Source organism: Polypterus senegalus, chromosome 11 (genome assembly GCF_016835505.1).
Source record: "Polypterus senegalus isolate Bchr_013 chromosome 11, ASM1683550v1, whole genome shotgun sequence".
In the NCBI taxonomy this organism is placed as follows: domain Eukaryota; kingdom Metazoa; phylum Chordata; class Cladistia; order Polypteriformes; family Polypteridae; genus Polypterus; species Polypterus senegalus.
Window position 1 is genome coordinate 71,196,781 of NC_053164.1, and position 21,500 is coordinate 71,218,280.

At 37.2% G+C, this 21,500-nt stretch overlaps 1 protein-coding gene across 2 annotated transcripts in view; it reads right to left on the minus strand.

Moving 5' to 3' along the window:
* The window catches only part of ltbp3 (latent transforming growth factor beta binding protein 3), a 240,313-nt gene that overhangs the window by 77,657 nt on the left and 141,156 nt on the right, over positions 1-21,500 (minus strand). For both annotated transcript variants that reach the window (XM_039769013.1, XM_039769012.1), the window contains exons 2-4: positions 18,485-18,643; positions 16,672-16,883; positions 15,841-15,946 (exon numbers count right to left, since the gene is read on the minus strand). In XM_039769013.1, coding sequence (XP_039624947.1) covers positions 15,841-15,946; positions 16,672-16,883; positions 18,485-18,643 — 477 coding nt within the window. The remainder of the gene's footprint in view (positions 1-15,840; positions 15,947-16,671; positions 16,884-18,484; positions 18,644-21,500) is intronic.

The following is a 21,500-nucleotide window of genomic DNA, read 5'->3' on the forward strand; positions in this document are numbered from 1 at the left end:
GCAGACCACAGAAACAGTAGCACTGCTTTGATACTGGGTGCTGTCAGTTTGCAAAACCAAGCAGAAAAGGACATATGCAAGGAGGTATCCTGCTGTGAAAATATGTCTGGCTTTACACCAATTTTAGTTTTTGTACATCTCAAAATGAGCATAGAAACGGGCGTACACATTTTTGTGCATACACACCATTTATACATGAGGCCCCAGGTACTTTTATAATGATTTAAATAGCATAAATTATAGAAACAATTCAGGGTTCAGGAGGCTATCTGTATAACATTTGGGAAAAGGCAGAAGTACTAACCCCAGAAAGGGTTGCCAGTCTTCAGATTGGCAAGTTGAAATGAGTTACACCATATATTACACTTTTAAAAGAGATAATTAATCTTTAGTTAAAGCAGGTATGTGAATATTATTAGCCAATTAATGTGCATTTTTTCATTTCTATAAGCTATTTTTTCTCAGTGAATGCAGGTGGAGAACCATACATTTAAAACAGGGGTGTCAAACTCAAGACTCCCTCAAAGTTTAAGCCTTAACCTTGAGCCTTTATAAAGTGGCTCACTTCATCAAAAACATTACACATGGCCTGTGATAACACCCTTTAACAAATTTTTCATATGTAGATTGGGTCTGTATAATTTAGCTGGATGCCATTTAAATAATATCTCCAGTGTCTGCTCATGTGTAATCTTTTGTTGGAATAGAATCTGGCTAAATGAAATGACCAAACAAGTAAAAAATTAAAATAAGGAGACATTCCACTCTACTGTAAAGGCGTTTAGTGTTTTATCATGATGCCAAACATGTGACGACAGTCTCCTGAAGGAGGTGCAACTTCACAAACCGCAGTGCTTACTTATTAAGGCTGCACGTAGCTGGCCAGCCTTCTGCAGCTTATCTGATTGGTACCACCATCCCACATAATTCTTTTGTGTTTTCTGCTGACTACTTTGTTGAATGTGGATAAAAAGGCATTTGAATTTCCACTCATGTTAAATGTAATTTCAGTCAGTTTCTGGCAAACTCTGAATGTCGTCTGTGTGATCCATCTTTTTTTTTAAAACTGCTCAAGTGTAATTCGATTGTGATGCACATTCATGTACATTTTTTTAGCTGCAAATTCTTGCTCGTCTCCTAACTGCTACTATTTGCTGACTTTGTTCTACATTTTTCACTCAGTGTTGATTTTGGTCCCATTGCTGCTGGTAACTTTCATAAACTGCTGTAATGTCCTAGAAAAGAAAAGCTGATAAAGACAGAAGACAGTTTCAAAACTAAACAAATTATATTTGTCATGTATAAATTATACACAATATGAAGTGAAATGGTTAGTTGCTGACTCCAAGACTGTGCAATAGAAGAATATAAAAAGACAATAAACAGTAAACTGTATAATTATCAATAAGTATATTATAAATAAATAACTTAATACAGTAGAATTAACAACAGAGCATCATGAGCTCTAGGCACTGTCCTTGCTTAGGATGTGGATGGACTGTGGAAAGAAGCACCTCTTCATTCTCTGTGAACCAGCTTGATTATAAAGAGGAGAGCGGCACCTGTGTGCCTTGTTTGTAAAAAACATGTTTGTTCATATTATAGCACCTTAAGTCAAGACCTGAGAGGGACATGTTTCTTAGGGCCATCAGAGTGGGCGGTGATACCTAGAAAACACAGCTCTATAAGTAGCTCCTGAAAACATGGATGGGGGGACATCAACACAGTATTTAAAAGGCAATTTGACAAGGTGTCTCCCTGCTGCTAAAACCTATTGGCCGGAATGCCTGGCTACCAGTGAGCCTTGGATGTGGACCCTGGCCTTGGGTTGCCTCACAGAGCCAAGAGATAGCGGGCCGTACTTTCCAAGGACAGTCCAACTGAGTGGCTGAGGAAGGTGGTAGTCGGTTGGGACGCAGTAGAAGCTAATGATTCTTTTCAGGACTAACTACTATTTTCCGCAAACTACCGTGACAATGGGTGATCAGAGTAAGGTGAGGCTGATGGCATGTATGCACACACACTGGGATGAAGGAGATGTGGCACATAGAATACAGAAGACCTAAGTGTAATGGAGGAGCAATTGACGAAATTTGTCAGTGGGTATGGCCACTAAAAAAACCAATAGTCCATTTCAGGACTAAGTACCAGCAGCTTTCTGGAAAGTGCTAAATCCATTCCTCCATCTCTTGCAAGCCTGGGTCATTACATTGGTGGCAGTGGTGTGGGATGAACTGACTAAAGATGTGAAACAGAGGACTGGTTTAAGACTTAACACTGGGTTCTCTTCAGGCTCAGCAGACCAGATTGCCTCACACCCCTCAAATACCCCAATAGATGAACTTTGTGTTACTTTTATAGATGAGGGTTTTTTGAGAAGAGGGTAGTGTAGCACCAGGGGTCCAGAGCTGAGAGTGACCAAGAACCAACAGAGGAGGCGGAAATACCTTGAGAAACTGGCCATGAAAACAGCTCCTGTAATTTTGGATGGGGAATGCAGATACGGCTGTTAAGGAGCACTTTTTATGTGTTTTCCTGCTGTAAAAGCACACTGACCTGGGTGCCTGGCCCTGGGATAGCCTTGGATGTGAACCCTGGTCTTGGGTCAGCTCATGAAGCTGGTAGGGAGTGTGGCATACGGATTACCTCTGACCTCAGGTGAACAGGGTGAGAGGAGTCCAGCAGTGTGATTGTGCAGGCACTCAGACAAAGCACTCAGGAGGGAATGGAGCCACAAAAGACCAGTGCAGTGAGGAAGACCATCAGAGTAAGCTGGTACCGGGTAGGAGTGCTGAAGAAACTAATGGTTCTTTTCAGTTTTCTGCAGAGTCATAAATCCATTCCTTCATCTCTTATATTCTGATACAATTTATTCGAGTCTGAGCTTGGTATAAAAAGGGTTATTTTTGGCCCCCAATAAAACTGAATTTGACATACAGCTGCTTTAAAATTATAGAAAATGATATATTGGACATATCGTATATTTTAATAAATTTAATTCACTGGAAAAAGTAAACCCCGGATTTGCAAAAAAAAGGAATACTTTGGTAAAAATGGAAAAGAAGAAAGTGCCAGAAGATTTGATATTTCTGTCTCATAAAAAGTGACGGGTCTAATTTCACAGAGAGAAGAAAAACAGATGAGCATGAAATCAAAAAGCAACGCACGAGAGAAGGAAATAAAGCAAAACGAGCATTTATATTATGCTTTGTTAAATGAAATACAGTATGTTACATTATAAAAATACTATAGCAGATGGAAAAATGTGAAGGATAGATTTGAGTATAAATAGGAAAAATGTAGAGTATGGGATCCATACATTGTAGCCTAGCATGATGTCAAGAACACCCATTTTAATTCAAACAGGTAGACAGCATTTTAAAATATGAGTTTTTGTGTTAAGAATTTGGCTCTTACTCTTTTTTAGCTATTAAGGCAGTTGTTGTAGACACTAAGAACATAGCATCCCATACACTACAGTTCTTTTCCAAATGTTGATTACTCTTCCTCACTATTCTCAGTAACAATGGACAACATTTTCAAATCCTGGGTAAATGTATTAGCAATTTTTTTTCTGTTATCCGTCAGTATATCTTGATGACTCCTAATGTTCAGTATATTTATACTATAAGCAGAGTGGCAGAGTGGTGGCTAAGAATCTGCACTGGTATCTGGAAGATTGTTAGTTCAAATCCATTTTTTTGCCAAAAGGGACCCCACTTTGCTGAGCTCTTGAGCAAGGACCTTAACCTGAAAATTGCTCTAGGGGTCCTGTACAATGGCTGATCCAACACATACCCCCAAAAGTCATGCAAAAGACATTTTTCCTTCAGGGATTAGCAAAGCATATCAAAATAAAAAAAAAAGAAAATATTAAAATATTAAAATAATGTACTTGCAGCACTAACTGCCTTATTGTAACCAACTATCATTTTTTTTAAATTCCTACATCTGGTTTATGTTTGCATTTACAACTGGTTAGGAGGCAGCTTTGCCAGAATTTATATTTCTTTTACATTTTGAGTAAATTAAATATATGTAAAAATGTCAAGTCAATAGATTAAGATTATGTCCTTTCATAATAACATTGAACAACTAGGTAGGAACAGCCTGGATCGATCAAGGCCAGAAGTACCAGATATAATTTAACATCTTGACCTTAACAGTCTTGTGCTGAAATTTGATGAAGATGCCCAAGTGTTTTTGTGTTAATCTGACTGTTTGCATGCCTTTGAGGAAAAATGACTATTGTTGTCTGTATACTTTATGTTGCTGTATTTTTTGTGATCAGTTTTTCATTGGATTTCAAAATTCAGACAAAAATGACAGAGCAAAGGAAAAAAATTTCATATATAAGGTTAGGGGAAAAAAAACCCTGATGGTGCTCACCATACCCCAGAGCTTAGTTTTTCTCATTCTTGTTTACCACTAAAAACATTTTCCTTTTGTATGCCCACCTTTATGATGCCATAGCTACACCTGTGCTAGTCTCTCAGAAATGGAGCATGGACCTAATTAGCATTGCATTGGAACACAATTTTCAAAAACATAATAAAATTCCTCTAGAAATTCTAATCATCAACAGATCCAATATAAAATTGTCCATAGAGTTTCCCATTGCACTAGAAGGTGTTACCTGATTGTTTTAGCTCTAGGAAAGCCCCTCCATCGCTGTTTTTTGGGACTTCAGCACTCTCCTCTATTTTATCTATTCCTTTTCCTTACTCTCTTATTATTCTACTTCTTTTAGATTTCTCTCCTTTTTTCTTCTCTGTTCTTCAGCCCCACAATATTTAATTAGCAACAACAGCAGTTAAGCCCCCTATAGCTTTCCAATGGAAGAACCCTGAACTTGTTACTTTTACGAGATGGAAGTAGGTTGCAGTATTTATGTTTGAGACTTTCCAAATTTTATTCCATGGAACTAATTTTGTTACGATAATATTAACGTACTTAAAGAGTATACTAAATTTCGCATTGCTCAGATGTCTTAATAGATAATCAATGTATTAACTGCATGAAGCATTTCTTTTTTAATTCTGTAAGAGAAGGCATGACTTCCACACATTGCTGATACAAAATAAATCTGTTATAGCTCAAGTTACGCCAAGCTCAAATTCTGAATGGAAGATAAATTTTGTTGCTCTGCCCCAATGCTTTGTGGTTCAAAATATCAATAAATTTTGCTTATGTAAACGTGTTTGTTATGTGTCAGTTCAAAGTTTATCGGTTTTGGATTGATGCCATCAAAAAGGCAAGACTTAAAAATCACAATGTAACTTATAATAGCTTAACAGTGCATCCAGCTGAACTTCAGCCTATGCCTCAATATTTCAAAACCAATCTCTCCTTTGAAGATTTATTCCAAGCATTCAGTAATGCTTATAGGTCCAGACCCTGAAGAACTGGCTATTGTCAGTTAAAGTAAAAGTCAAAGTGATTTATTCTTTCTAGCTATATTACAAAAAAATAAGTAAACTGGCCAAGGACATACTCTACCCTGATACGAGTGTCTTGAAAAAGTATGATTAAAACAAAGAATCCCACTGATTAGAGGTTGTAAAAGCAGATGTTTAACCTTTAACATAGCAATGCTTAAATTTGTTTTATTTTAGTTATATTTCTATTATTGTTAAGTCATAATTGATTTGGCATTGGTTTGTCCTCCCAGAGTACCAATAAACCAGTTAGTGTTCCTGCCCATTTTATGGAAAATAACAGATTATTAAGCTCCCCCATTGCCTCCTTCTTTACATACCCTTTCTAGTGGAAGAAACAGAAAGGTTTGTAGGCATTTTCAAAATAATTATATCTATACTGTATTATTTATTTGATGCTGTCATGGTTGCATCATCATTGCTGACAGGAACAGAAACCCGGGTGACATTAACAAGACGGGCACAGTGGTCCAGCCACAAACAACTTTGTGAAACACATTGCCCCTGCTACTTCGAGAGTGTCACGGTGATAGGTTCAAGTACAATGTGCGTACTTCATTGGGAAAAAGAGTGATACACACTGTTAAGCTGAAAGAAGTGTGTCTGCAAAAGCCACTAACAGCCAAAGCACTTTCCACAGGTTGTAGTAAAGCACATTTTTAGATGTCTGTGGTAGTGTGTGTGTGTGTTTTTAGTAAAAACAGTGTGCTGAAGCTCAGGGTGGTTGTTGGTATGCCCAGTAGTCTGACTAAGTAACCCTGGGGATTTTGATAAGGAGATTGGCTGGACATGCATGAACATGCTGACATGCACAGCTCAGCCAGTTTCCTCATTAGCACTTTGGGAATCAGAATTAAGGCACCTATGCCAGCTCAGGTATACATTCTTTATTAATTTTATTGCAATCCATACACATCATACAAAAAGAAAAATTTGAGTTAAGGACAGATCAATCCCCACCCCTGAGAGAGAGAGCAAGCCAAATTTAAGCCGTTAAATTTAAGGCTTGTAAACATACCTAAATGAATAAATTCTCTGTGCTTTATGAGCTTATTTTAAAATATTACTGATTAGATCCTGCCATGTTTTGAAAAAAGTTTGTACGGATCCTCTAACTGAGTATCAGCTTTTATCTGTGGCACCTCTGCACGAGAACCACCTTTTTCCACCCTCTCAAACGTATTCAGTTTTTAATGTCTGGAAAACATTTGGTATTAAATCACTTACAGATCTGTACATAGACAATATCTTCACATCCTACGAACAATTACATTCCAAATTTAACTTTCCAGCAACACATTTCTTTCACTACATTCTTAAACAAAACCTGCCCAATTTTTCTCACCTCCCACCAACCTCTATGCCGGAAAAAATATTGATCAGTCTTGTGGACTCAGACAGCATCTCCCTCCCTTTCAAAGATCCAAGAGTACAGTGGGAAAAGGATCTCTCACTTAACATTTCAGAAAAGGAGTGGAAGGTAGCAATGCACAGAATTCACTCTAGCTCCATATACGCAAAGCATATAATTATTCAACTTAAATATATCGAGCATATCTTATCTCGTTTAGAATTGTCCAAAATGTTTCCAGGGAAAGATCCAACCTGCAAACATTGCAATCGAGTTCCAGCCTCATTAGGCCATGTGTTTTGGGTGTGGACCAAATTAACATCATTTTGGACAAAAATCTTTAAATGCCTTGGTGTCACAATCCCTCCTAATCCACTAACAGTTGTGTTTGGTGTACTTCCAGATGGGCTTAAAGTGGAGAAGGACAAACATACTATGATTGCCTTTACTACTCTACTGGCACAAAGACTTATCTTGCTCAACTGGAAGAATCCTAACTCACTTCTTTTAAGTCAGTGGGTAACTGATGTTATATATTATCTGAACTTGGATAAAATCAAATTCTCACTTAGAGGATCTGTGCAGAACTTTTTCTAAACTTTGCAGGATCTAATCAATAGCATTTTAGAATAAGCATTTAAATTGAGGAAGCGGTTTTCTCCCCTCATTTTATATTCAGTTTATTTTTATTCATTTATCCATTTATCTATTTACTTATTTTTACTAGTTTAAAGTTTTACTCTGTTGGCCTAGCTCTCTTTCTCATGGGTGGGGACTGATTTGTTTCAAGACTAGTTTTGTTAAACTTGACTTGCTTGTGTGGAATGTTGTTTGATTTTAATACAATCAATAAAATGTTTAAAAAAAAAGTGACACTGGACAATGATCACGGGGTAGGATCACTCCGGCTGAGTGTCCAAGGTACAAGAGGTGTCTAACCACTCTGAATGACTCTTGCTGAATTCCAAGGGAGAGAAGGTGAGAGAAGGTTCCCTGAATGCTTAGGGATGGTGGCAGAAACTCAGATTAAAAGATGACTGCAGCTGCCAGTGGCTGTTCCCCCTTGCTGAGGAGACCTTAAGGATAAGCAGAAGTGACGTCAGTTTCAATGGATGCACCATGACTCATGATGGTTTTTATAGACAGGTCCTGGCTTTTGTTTTAACATTAGCTTTTAATCCATTTATGGGAATATTCATTTAGTGGATTTTAACCTCTACAGAACTCTGGTGTTTATTGAATTATTTATTTATTTTAAATACTCTACTGCAGTTTGTTTTGGAGAATATGTTTGATCTCTGCTTTAAACTAGACATCACTATGCACTCTGCACCATCTCTTGCTGTGAATGTGTGCTCTCATTGCTCAGTCCATCCTCGATTTATTTCCATCAATGTCCCAAGTTCAAGGATGTTATGAAAGTTGTGGGCAACCAGCGCATCATAAACAACAATGATATGTGTCTTCAGGGACACAGAATGCAGGAGTGACAATCAATGACAGCTAAGTGAGGAAATATACACTAAATTCACAAAACAAAATCATACACAACATTTGGCCACAAAAACAACATGATCAGAATTGATCATGATGAGACACACCGGCTACTGATAGTCCCCTAGAATACAGTGAAAGTCACAGAGATGCAGCCCTACGTAATTTTGTGATGCACATTGCAAAGGCCATACTGCAGCATTGTCTGATGAGTATCAAGGACAAGATATAAGATACATACAAGAAGGTGGCTTGCATAATAAAAAGCTCCTGACATATCAAATATGTACAATAATGACAACAGCGACGAAGTACTGCTTTTAAATTATTATTAAGAAGAAAAGAAAACCTTTTTAAACTGAGGGAAAATATACCAATAACTATCTGTTAAGGATCTCTTTGTATACCACGTTGTCAGTTCAGCACTCCGGTTGTAATATGACCAGGCTGTGCACTGAGCTTACTTTTGAGAATGCAACGTCTAGTTTTGTCCAGGAGAAAAGCAATATTGCCTCAAATCAATGGCAACCTTTTGTAGGGTCTGTCCCTGAGACTTATTAATTGTCATCGCGAAGCAGAGCCTTACTAGAAATTGGAGGCATTTGAATTGAAATGGGAGATCAGAGGGTACAACGGTGATGCGAGGAATACATTCTGAGTGTGGCGCTCTTCTGTTTTTTTGTGTAGCTGCCTTCACACATCTTCTCCACTGCTTTATAAACGAACGCCATATAAGGCCGTCGTTTCTTCTTGCTTCGCGGTTCTGTACCGTTTTATTGTTCGTTTATTATGATTCTTATAGTTATTGTGTAGCTGTTCGAGACTTACTTTACTGTTCAGGTACCCATTTCCTTTATTTAATCCGCGGCTTGTACCCTATTTTTTGTTTGTTTATTACAATTATAGATATTTATTGATTCCCTTCTTTAGCTGACTGCCTGCTCATATAAGGCGCTCCGCTGGTTTTTTGTGAAGCAGCCTTTACACAGCTTCTCAGCTGTTTTATAAACGAACGACATATAAGGCCATCCTTTTTCCTTGCTTCGCCAAGGAAGCTGCCTTTTTATTTAATCCACGGGTTCTCCGCTGTTTTATTGTTCGTTTATTACGATTGTTATAGTTCTCTTTATATAGCACGTTGTCAGTTCAGCACTCCGGTTGTAATATGACGAAGCTGCGCGAGCTCACTCTTGAGAATGCAACGTATAGTTGTCCAGGAGAAAAGCAATCTTGCCTGAAATCAATGGCATCCTTTTGTAGGGTCTGTCCCTGAGAGTTATTACTTGTCATCGCGAAGCAGAGCCTTACTGGAAATTGGAGGCATCTGAATTGAAATGGGAGATCAGAGGGTATAACAGAGATGCGAGGAATACATTGAGTGTGGAGAAACTCTAGAGACAGCGTGTGTATTAACTTGTGGATTTTTCTGTGAGTATTTGGTGGCAGCGTGACGAAGTTGCTTCCGCAAGACCGCGTTAGCCGTGGAGCTCAGCTCAGAGCATATTCTTTTCCTACCTTGTCAATTGTGTAATGAGTTTTTTGAACAAGTTTGATGCACGGAAGTGATCACTTGTACTGCATTCAGTAGCTGCACTTATGAATAAGCTTGTATGAGTTTTTCTTCAGCACTCTTTGGGAGCTCTTCCTTCTTTTCTACATACTGTGTTCACAGTCAGTTCACGTGCTTACGTGGGAGGCGTGATGATGTGACATGCATCTCTGCCCCTCCACGGCCATCGAGCTAAAGTCCATTACAGTATATGGAGAAAAATAGGTTTCAGTTATGACCGTTATGTGTAGAATTTCGAAATGAAACCTGCCCAACTTTTGTAAGTAAGCTGTAAGGAACGAGTCTGCCAAATTTCAGCCTTCCACCTACACGGAAAGTTGGAGAATTAGTGATGAGTGAGTGAGTGAGTGAGTGAGGGCTTTGCCTTTTATTAGTATAGATATATACATAGACCGTATGTGCATTACTGGTGGAGGTGCCTCTGTTCTATGCTTATTGCAGCAAGTCACATCCTACATTACTATCACAGATGTCCTTTGACGTTTTATTTCCAGAAAATCCTGTTTGAAACAAAGACATCCATGTGTGACCTGGCTTGGAAGACTGTAAGAAGTAGTATAATAAAGATTCACAGTCTTTAATCCGGCCTCTCTTCCGGAGTTCAAAATAAAAGGAACCTGCAGCAAGCCATAATGGGGTTTCAAAGTAAATGGCCTCTAATGTACTTCACTCATTTGTAACATTTACCAGACATGTATTGCATCTGTTACAAGTAAATGTTTTATTTGTGTGATTCATCATTCTCAGAAGAGTTTGGTCAGAAAAGGCCAGTCCCATTTTCTATTTTAAAGCCTATTCATGGTTTTAATGATAGTTTTAACAAAAATGCACAATTGGATAGGTAAAACAGCATTTATGTTAATTTCAGTTTGAAGTATTCTGTTCTGCCTATTTTAGTTTTGAACATAAAGATTTTATTTGAATGTGACCTTCACTTTTTCCTCACAAACATACTGGCTGTGTATTTTAAGGAAGGTCACTGATATCAATAAAAAGAGCTGGAAAGTATTATCTCACTGTGATAAACAGCAAACCAGCAAAAATTTGATGCGTCATTAGTCCTGAGAAATTCTTCAGCAAGTGATTGGGTAACACCACCTTGTCAACAGCCCACAAAAGCTCCAGTATTGCCAAAAGAGACCAGAAAAGAGCCAAGCTTTGCAGAGTTAAAATGTTCAAACAGCAGAGCATGCTTCCTCTTCCAGAATGAGATCTGATATCTTCCAGTAATTTTCCGACAATGCTTCCATTGTGTAAGAAAGAAGTAATGTGAAATGCAGGAAAATGAGCAAGTAAGCAAAACTATAAAACAATGATTCTGAAACTACTTTTGCAATATACAGTATTAGACATACCTTAAGTCAATCAGTAAATTAAATGTTCTGAGGGAAATTGCTCACAAAATGATTCATATCAAAACCAATACATGTACATAAGTTTCATTTAATGATTTATTCTGATATTCATGGTAAAGTACCAAACAAACCCTGCCGTTTTAATTTTCCTTCATGTCATGTTAGTTAACGATTGCCTATACTGTAAAGGTGTTTAAGATGTAATATTACCTGAAACATGCAGGTAAAAGACAATTTAAGATAACATAAAATTCTCAAGGCTGCCAGAGCCTATCCTGACAGAATCAGGTGCAAACAGGGGCTTGGATATATAAAGGTGGGAATGGGCATTGAGTAAATAAATCTGTAAAAATAAAGTGTGTGCCTTTTTTTTGTATTTAGTTGCTCTCCCTACATTTTCCAAATGCCCACCCAAGGAGGATGATCTAATATCTCCAAAATGTGCCATGCAGGAAGCATCTCTAGGACAGGTACCAGTCCATCACAGAGTTCAAAGTTTTAGGTAAAATCAAACCTCTTCTCTCACTAATTTAGATAGATTTTGGTGCATACACATTTCAAATGTGCAATTGTATATACCTAGGAAGGAAACATTTATTATTTAAATAATATAATATTATTTAATATTAAATGTCTCCCCATTAACAGCAGGAGTTAATTAAGAAAGATACACGTATATATATTATCTGTATTAATAAAATGCTAATGTCTGTCCATCTGTGACACAATTAGTCGTTAACTCGTGTGATTAGATCCGTGATCTTTGTCTTAATTAAAAGTTTATGGCCTGATATTTCTGGAAATTCAAAACAATTTAGATAGTGGCAACCTGATGACCATGAGCTGTAGCAGTGTGTTTATGGTAAAGTGATTGAAAATCAAAGTGATAACCACCATGATGCCAGAAAGAAAAAGAACAGCAGTGACATCTGCTGATTGTCAATCACACTGCAGAAGGCAATTATGCTTTACATAATGAGAAAAAATAAATAAATAAAAGATGTTGAACCACATAGACAAGTAAGAAGTAATCCTGAAAATAGCCTGATATGTTCTGGAAATTCAAAAAAGTTTAGATCATGGCAACATATTGGCCACTTTACTGGTGGCCAAAAAAGTTACTGTAGTAAAAGAACAGTTCCCACAAGCCCATCTATTCATAATCCCCCAGGACACGGCACAATATGTGTTCACAATTCATAATCATAATAATAATAAATGTTGTATTTATTTATCATCCAACATCCAACTTTATTAAACATAAATAAAGGACAACAAAGTGACCAGTGGTTGTAGGTTCATCGTAAATTGATCACAAAGATTTATCTTTACCTTTATTTTTATTTGAGGTCTTTATTTTTTTTATTATTTTTTTCACTAGCATGTATATAAATAGTAAAAAGATGGGACAGCCTTATGCTATTTCAAGAGAAATCAAAATATTGTGCTTGTAAGCTGTTATTTTCTGGCTGAAGGGATGGATAAATAATTGACAACACAATGTATTAATATTCAAAAGCAACCTCTACAGCCCCACAGTATCTTCCTACACTGCTGACTCAACCCTATTCTTCCAGGTTAGTTGGCTTGCCCACGTCTCAAACCACCAAACATCTTTTTTCATTTCCTTAACTTTCTCTCTCTCTGTCTGTTCTGTTACCAACTCTCTTATGACTCTGGTCAGCTTTAGCCACAAACTCCCTTCCCGACTACAAGTTAAAGTATTTCTGCGGCATGAACCTATTTTAACTACCAATAGCTGTACAATCTCATTTCTCCCAGTTTTGGATTATATGCTTCCAGAGTTGGCCCTCACATCATCTGGTGTTTACAGGTATTTTATATTGTCTACACCCATTAATATTACAGGAATTACTCCCATCTGTGGTTTCTTTTGCCTCAGTGTGTCTTGCTTTGACTTGTGTTAGAGTCTGAGCCAAAACCCTATATTAAAGTTTATAATTTCTTCAAAGCAACCTCTATATGCATTTTTGTTTCAGAAAAAAAAATCAAAACAATTGCTTAAGTAGGCCTCTGATTACAAGTACAATTTCAATAATTTATAAATCTATCATTTATATTTCTGAGAGATGTTAAAAGAGATTATGGAATCATTGAACACCTATTATCATGAAAACCAGAAACAGAAAACTTAGGTCAAATTTCAGAGCCATACATAAGTTATTTTTGTGTAACTTGTAAATATTTGTGTTTCGCATTTCAGATATCTACAAGTATATGAAGAGCAAATTGGTCTTCCCATGTAAGATATCTGAGATATGCAATCTTAAACTGAAGCGTCAGGCGTGCATCATTTTATAAGATACTGAAACAATCTTAACCTTACTCCAGATTTAAAATGTATATATTTAAACACACACACAATAAGGTGGGCAACTTCTAGCACAGCCAGACAGTGGTTCTACAAAAGTACACTAGACTAGTTATACCCTCACCAAGTAAAATGTGTGCTGATTCTAGAGTTACGTATTGCAGAAGTGTCAGCTAACTACAACAAATTAGCAGTGCAGGAGACATGGACTGCCCTTTGCGTGTTGCCCCATGGGCCTCCTATTTCAAAGGTTCCGCTGATACAGTACATTTATCTAAGCAGCTGCTGGCTTTTTGTTTTGGCACCAAGTAGAACATAGTTTATTGTGAAATAAGTAAAACTTTGTCTGACTTTTCAAATAATTCCCTTGCAATCGTGAATGAGTGACTACTACGTAATCTTTAATGTAAAAAAACCAATAAAATCAATCATTCTATACATTACCGCCTGACTACAGTAAAAGGAATTGAGAAACTGATAATATTGAAATAAAAAACGACTGGTGTATAAAGAAAGCATTTGCACCATACCATATGTGTCACATTAAATAAATGAAAGTATAAAATAAAGTTGAACTGCAATTGATTAATTAATCATTTACAATGAGATATGTTTTGCTTTCTTTATTATCAATGCTTGCAACCTTAGAATAAACTATTAGAAGTTTTTCCATAATAAATATCTAGACGACTTTTAGATGACTTGTTCACGATATACTTTAAAATTGTTAATATAATTTTATTTTGTCAAACTACAGTGTGACTTCATGCTAATCTCATTAAACTTGTGTTTCTGATATAAATGTGAGCAACACTGGAGGACAATGAATAGTCCTGTCTCCTTTTCTCTTCACTTTGTACACCTCTGACAATAAATATAACACCAGATCATGTCACTTGCAGAAATTCTCAGATGATTCTGCACTTCTAGGGTGTATTGATAAAAGGGATGAGAAAGCGTATAGGAGTCAATTGAAAAATGTACTCCTTGGTGCAAAGAGAATTGTCTGCATCTTAATAACAGCAAAACCAAAGCACTGGTTATTGACTTTCACCACACCAAAGAGTCTCTATGTCCAGTCATTATTCAAGGAGTGGATTTAGAGGTGGTGCACTCCTAAAAGTACTTGGTGGTCCACATCAATGACAGGTTGAACTGGTCTTTTAACACAGAAGAACTACATTAAAACGGGGAGAGCAGTTTTTTTTTTCTTCAGAGACTGTGTTCCTTTAAAGTGTTTAGAAACATCCTTCTACAACTCTGTGATGGCCAGTGTGATTTTCCACACTGTGATGTGCTGGGCTGGGAACACCACTTCAAGGGAGGCCTACCAAATCAACAAACTAAAAAGGTCAGTTATGGCATACTCTGGACCCCCTGGAGATCGTAGCAATGGAGAGAATTAAAACAAAACTGAACCTTTATGAACAATGCTGAACATCTTCTCTCTGACACTCTAACACTGAGGACTTTCAACCAATGAAGAAAGAAACACTACTGGGGCTCCTTTACACCAACAACAATTCACCTTTGTAATTCTTCACTATGATTGTGACAGCTAAGTCAAACATTTATTGTTCTCTTTAGCCACGGTGTGTGTTCAGAGCATAATATGCGTGATATGTATTTATTTATGTAGTTTATCTATCTATAAAAATGATACATGCCTAGCTTTGTGATTAATGACTTAAAAATTGTCCCAGTATGTGGGTGTGTCTGACATGGTGTGCGAGAGCCTGGTATTTGGTCCAGGGTGGATGCTGCCCTGCTCAAACTCATGTGAAGGTCAAATTCTGCTTGAACCTCTACTGAAAAGATTTTTTTGAGATGGTGAATGGGTATAATAATTATATGTATGGATGATTACGGCTATCATCTAATGCTATTGCATGTAAAATGATTCCATGCAAAAACTCATTTTCAATGAGCATCTCAGAGTTTCAACCTTTACTATATACGTATGTCAACGTACAAAGATGAAGACATGATAAATAATTTCCAAAAGACAGTACTGGCCTGTTTTGTGAATCAGAACTGGCCGGTGTCGATCTGGCAAATATATGGTGTACTGTTCAATTATACCTATATATTATCAGAAATCTATTTTACATATTTAAAATTATTAGATTTCACATTATTTAAATACTTTACTGATTTTTATGGTAAATATTTTTTAGACATAGAGATAGATATTTTGATTAAGTATCTCTTATGCTACAATTAAGAAACTGGTAGCAGAATCACTGCATTTCTATGAATAAATAATAAACTAATAGTCTAATGGCTATATAAGTACTTACGGTGCAGTGGTGGACACTTGTGGCATTTGCTTTGTCCCCAGGAATTGCCCACACTCCCACAACAGTCTTCCTGATTGGTCAGCACTGGCAAAGGATTGCTACTGCACTATAATAGAAAAGGTGGAGTTAAGTAAGCACACTGGTCAGTTCTAAGCAATTGTTTGTTCCTATACAATATGAAGTCCAGAATAATGATGATTCGCATCCACCACATAGTGATACCTTCAGTATACCATTAATCCATTTTTACTTAAGCCAATTCAAAGCCATGAGTACCAGTACCAATGGGCAAAGGAGGTACACAGCATAGAGCCACTGTTCTATCACAGGGCACACTCTTACACTACCCATGTTCACTCACATCAAGCCAATTTAGACTCACAAATCAACCTAACTTGTATATTTGTTTGAAGAACCCACACAGATGTGAAAATCATGATAATACCACACAGACTGTGACCAGACTAGGATCTGAAAGCCGCTTTCTGGAGATATGAAGCAGCAGCTTTAAGCAATGTGCTACTTTCCTATAAAATGGATAGTTACATTTAGTGATGTTGGGCATCAAATGCATTTCCATTGAATTGTGAAAAAGAAATGTGAAAGAAAAGTTGAAATGGTGGATAAAAGGCTAGCAACCATGGTTGCAAAACACAACATATGAAGCTTGAAAGAAAGGCTGGAGATGTAAGGTTGTTCCACACTCTGCCTTCATGATTAAGCAGTACAAATTTCCTTTAAGTTATTTTTAATATTTTATTAGTAAATGCATTAGTTAAATCATTAAATTAGGCCAGTGGTATGGTATTACACATATTTGTAGACACTTACAGCTTGCTTAGGTACTGTCTCTTGGAAGCATCGTCCTCTTGGTTTCTGTGTCTGCGGAGGTAAGTGTGGTTGGCCAGAGGGATGTGGTTTGTGGGTCTGCAGGTGGAGCTTTTGGTTTTTGCCTTTTCCAGCTTCAAGATCCTCAATATGACGGATTGAAGACTCTGGGTAATGCATAATACGTATATTCATCATGGATGTCTGGGGCTGTACTGGAGGTGAGAGAAATGGAAAGAGGATAAAAAGAGTAAAGATGGGAAAGAGGTAGGAGTCGGATTTAGTAACACATTATAATAAAAAATATAATAGAAAATAAACAAGAACAATAAAAGAAAAATGACACATATATGGCAATAAAATCTATCCGCTTGATAACAAAGGGCATTTAAATATATATATATATATATATATATATATATATATATATATATATATATATATATATATATATATATATATAAATGCAAAACATCAGCTGTTTATTTCTGAACTTGTGTTGGTGGTGGGAAATGGTTCCAAGGGAAGAGTTTCCCACAATAAAACTCTTTGTGCTTTTACACTTGTGTTCAAACCTTTGTGTTGGGTTTTTGGGTAGCTGGAGGCCCTGTGGTGGCCAAAATTTTGAACTTATACGAGGGGGAGTCAAGCTAAAGTTAGAAAATGGAATTTATTAGAAAATGTAATGAACCTTTAACAAAACTGATAATGGCATTTCTCAATGTAATCTCCACCATTCTCAATGCACTTGCAGTACCTGCTTGGAAGTCCCTGAATTCCAGCAGAATAAAAGATTTTGTCTTGTCCTTGCAACCACTTATGCACCTCTTTCTTTACGTCATCATCTATCTTGAATCAACAACCACTGAGATGTTTTTTAGCCATCCAAAAAGGTGGAAATTACATGGTGCCAAATCTGGCAAATAAGGAGGATGTGGCAATACCTCACACTTCAGTTTCTCCACATAAGCCTTGGTGTTCTTAGCAGTGTGTGGGCAGGCATTATCTTGCAGCAAAAGGGCTCTTTGAGACAGCAGTCCCTGCCGCTTGGATCGAATAACAGGATTCACATTGGTCTCCAACAAGTCACAGTAACTTGCACTAGTGACTGTAGTAACCCTCAGCTTGTAGTGTTCGACAATAACTCGGGTACTTGAGTTGTTGTGAGGACAAAACAAAACCTTTTATTCTGCTGGAATCCAGGAATTAAATGCATTGAGAATGGAGGAGACTACATTGAGAAATAATGTGATCAGTTTTGTTAAGGTTTGTTCCATTTTCTGATAAATCCCATTTCCTAACTTTAGCTTGACTTCCCCTCATATTTTTAAAAGGCACAGTAAAAATATTCATACAAACAACTAAAATTAAATACATAATTTTTATTGAGCAAAATGAAAAACAAGAAATTGTACAACATACTAGGAAATAGTTTAGAGTTACAATAAAAATTGTGAATCACTTAGTCTGTAATGTATTTGCTCAAAATTAAAATTAGTAAATGAATGAATCAATTACATTTATATAGCACTTTCCTAAACTTACTCAAAGCATCAACATAGAAATTTGGATTTGAGAAATTCTTGCTGGTTTTTATTGATATTTATGTCACAACACTGATAACATATGCCATTCACAAAGCCAGCCAAATCCTCTGGAGGTATGTATGTGTATTTCTGTGTCCAAGGAGCACCAAGGCAAGGGGAGATGGTTATTCCCTCTGCAGAGGTCTACAACATCCCCAGAAGACTGAATCTGCCTGCCTGTATCTAGAGCCTGTCAAGTCTCCATTTTAAAGGGTAGACAGAGTGCTTACTTGCCGTTTGTTCCCCTGTGGACTGCGTCTGAGACCTGGAGCTCTGGCTTTGACGTCCTAATGGATGCTGGCAATACCGTCCAGTGAATTCTGGTGGACAAAGGCAGTGGCTGCGAGATGTACACTGGCCACCATTCATGCACGGTAAAGGACAAACCACTGGGGACAGAAAAAGGGACAAAGAGAGAATTAAGAGTGTGGCAAAGGTTTATATACTCTCAAGAACACATATGATTCTAGAAGTTGTTATTAGTATTATTATTTGTATTGATACAAATCTCACTCAAAAAACCTTGTATCCATTATCAATCAAACCCTTTTAATTCACCTCTGGGTCTCTGGGTGCTGTTTTTATCCCGGCAGCCTTCGGTGAAAGTCAAGATTCAGTTTATCTTCCAGTGACCACTAATGTTACAGAGTAGGTGGGAATTTAAATGAACCATCATGTCAGGTGTGCTATACACATGCCAGAGATCATAAAATGTAATTGCAGACTTGGCACAAATAAAGAAAGAATTATTCCTCCCCCCTTTCATTGAATAGAACTCTGAATTGAAAAGCACTCTATTGCATGATATGCTATAATTGTATGGCATTGGCAATCGGTGTAGATTGTGAGGTTATCAACACAACAGAATGCAGTAATACGTGCAAAGAGCTATCAACCATGCATATCAGTTTGTTAATTTACAGCATAAAGAATGATATATTTTTGGTCACAAAAAGCAGAAATTCAGAATTTTACATTTTTGAAAAAAAAAAAATACCGCATCAGTACTAAATGTACAAAAACATTATTAACTTATACCTAAGCAGTTTTAGAAAGGTTTGAAATCTCTTAAATCTGTAAAATTCATTAAAAGTCAGTCCGACCGATCATGCAATTCAATATTATAATTTATGGTACAGCTGTTGCAACATATTTTTCATTTCCTAACCTCATGATATTAATTCCAGCATGAATGTTAAGCCACAGGAAGCAGCCAATGCTGTCTTGTGGCGCCTTGCAGATTGAATGCGTGCACCAGGGTCCTTTATTAATTATGTAATCTACCATTTTTCAAAGACACCTTGGCAATCAGGACTGATTAGGAGCAAACAGGTTTCAGGTTTGTAAAGCCAACAGGAAATACATGTGGAGCCAAAGAGGAAGGCTAAGTAAAGCTAGAGTGGGCAAAGACTCCTGGAGTAACTGGAGAGTGTAGTGTGCAGTAATAAATAATCAGTACATTGCTGTGATTTATGCTTTATGTGACTACACAGACATCATGCTATCCTCTTGGCTATATTTAAATATTTCCACATAAATTTAGAATTTATGCATACTAGCATTTAGTTTTCACTAAGGAACATTGAAAATGATGATGATCTTTAATACCAGCGTCATACTACAGGACTTGATACGACTTGTAGTAGGAGAGTATGTTAAAGGTGACAAATTAGTTGCTGAATATTGTTGCCTCTGAATGTGTTAAATTGTAAGATTTCAAAATTGCATTTATTGACATATTGCACAGTTCCCTCTCAGTTTTTGTTCATGGTTCCAAAGCTTGTATTGCACCATGAGTGTTTTGCAAGGTCATTTTAGCCGCTAATCAATGTGGAGCACACAAGAACAAGAAGCAGACCTGTACAAAAGAAAAAAAAAAAAGAATGTGGAGAACAACAAGTAGTCGACACCTTAGCTTCAGGCTTTGCTTTCCTGTGGTATGATAAACATTAAACATTGAAGAATTAAAAAAAAAATGTATTTATTATTTATTAAATAAATAAATAAATAAAAACAAGAAATGCCCAAACACACATAACAACTTCTGGCATTGATAAACAAAGTTGCTCTCAATAAACAGGCATGTAAGTAGCAGTAAGATGAGGTCAGACTTGCTCAGATCTTACCAAATGTTTATATTTAAATTCATTAATGATATGAGAGCGCAGCCAGTGGTGTCCTCAGATGGAAAATATAGACTAATCACTTGTTCAAAGCCGCCGACATTCAGAATGATTCATCTTTAAGATATTGGTACAGAGTGAATCATTTTTGTTGCTGAGTCCGCCAGGATAATGAAATTTACTTTCCTGGGAAGTGACATGGACAAATTTTAGTCTGCATTTCAATGTCTTGATCACACATTTTAGTTTTACTTGTACTGTTCTCCATTTTTCTCCATTGCACATTCACAAAAGTCTCCAGTCTCTCTTCTGCTTTTTCCACTCAGCATTAAAATTGCCTCTGAAATAAGAAATTGTGATGGACGCCTGGAGGAGGGAATGTCTGGGTGGGCAGCCTCCCTGGTTTCCATCGGGGCCACGGGACTGGAACTTGGAGGCTCAACCCTGTTGGGGGCGGTGACCAACACCAGGGGGCACCTGGGCCATCCCAGAACTCTCAACGGCAGTTCTTCCACCACACCAGGAAGTGCTGCAGAAAAATCATCAGGGTGCACCTGGAGCACATCTGGGCACGTTATAAAAGCGGCCGCCTCACTATATTCAATGAACCGGAGTTGGGAGGTAGAAGATGAAACTTGCAAGGAGAGAAGAGGAGAGGAGGTGGCAGAAGAGTAAAGAAAAAGAAGAGACAGAGAAAAGGAAAGGACTGTGAACAGTTGTAGTGATTTCTGTGGTGCTGTAAAGCCTTAAAAAGGAGAACAAATTAAAAGTGTGTGCTTTCAGGACTTGTAGTCGGTAATTGTCTGTGCCAGGGCTGATTGTCCACAAGATGTAAGCCGGTTCTCCAAAATGTCACAGTACCTGAACTTGACATAAATCTCTTTAGATATAACAGTTCGAACAACTTAAATGAAGGCAATATAACATTTCTCATTATAAGGAATCAGGCTAGGTCCTTGCACCAGATCGTCACCTCTTCCATTTCTAGACAAACTTGTAACTTTTATCCTTGCTCTGCATATTCACTTTTTTCATTTTCGGACAAGCAGCTCTTCTGATAGGGTGTGATGGGGCTCTTTAGAAGGCGTTGATTGCAGTGCTACCAGGTGAATACAGGAATGTT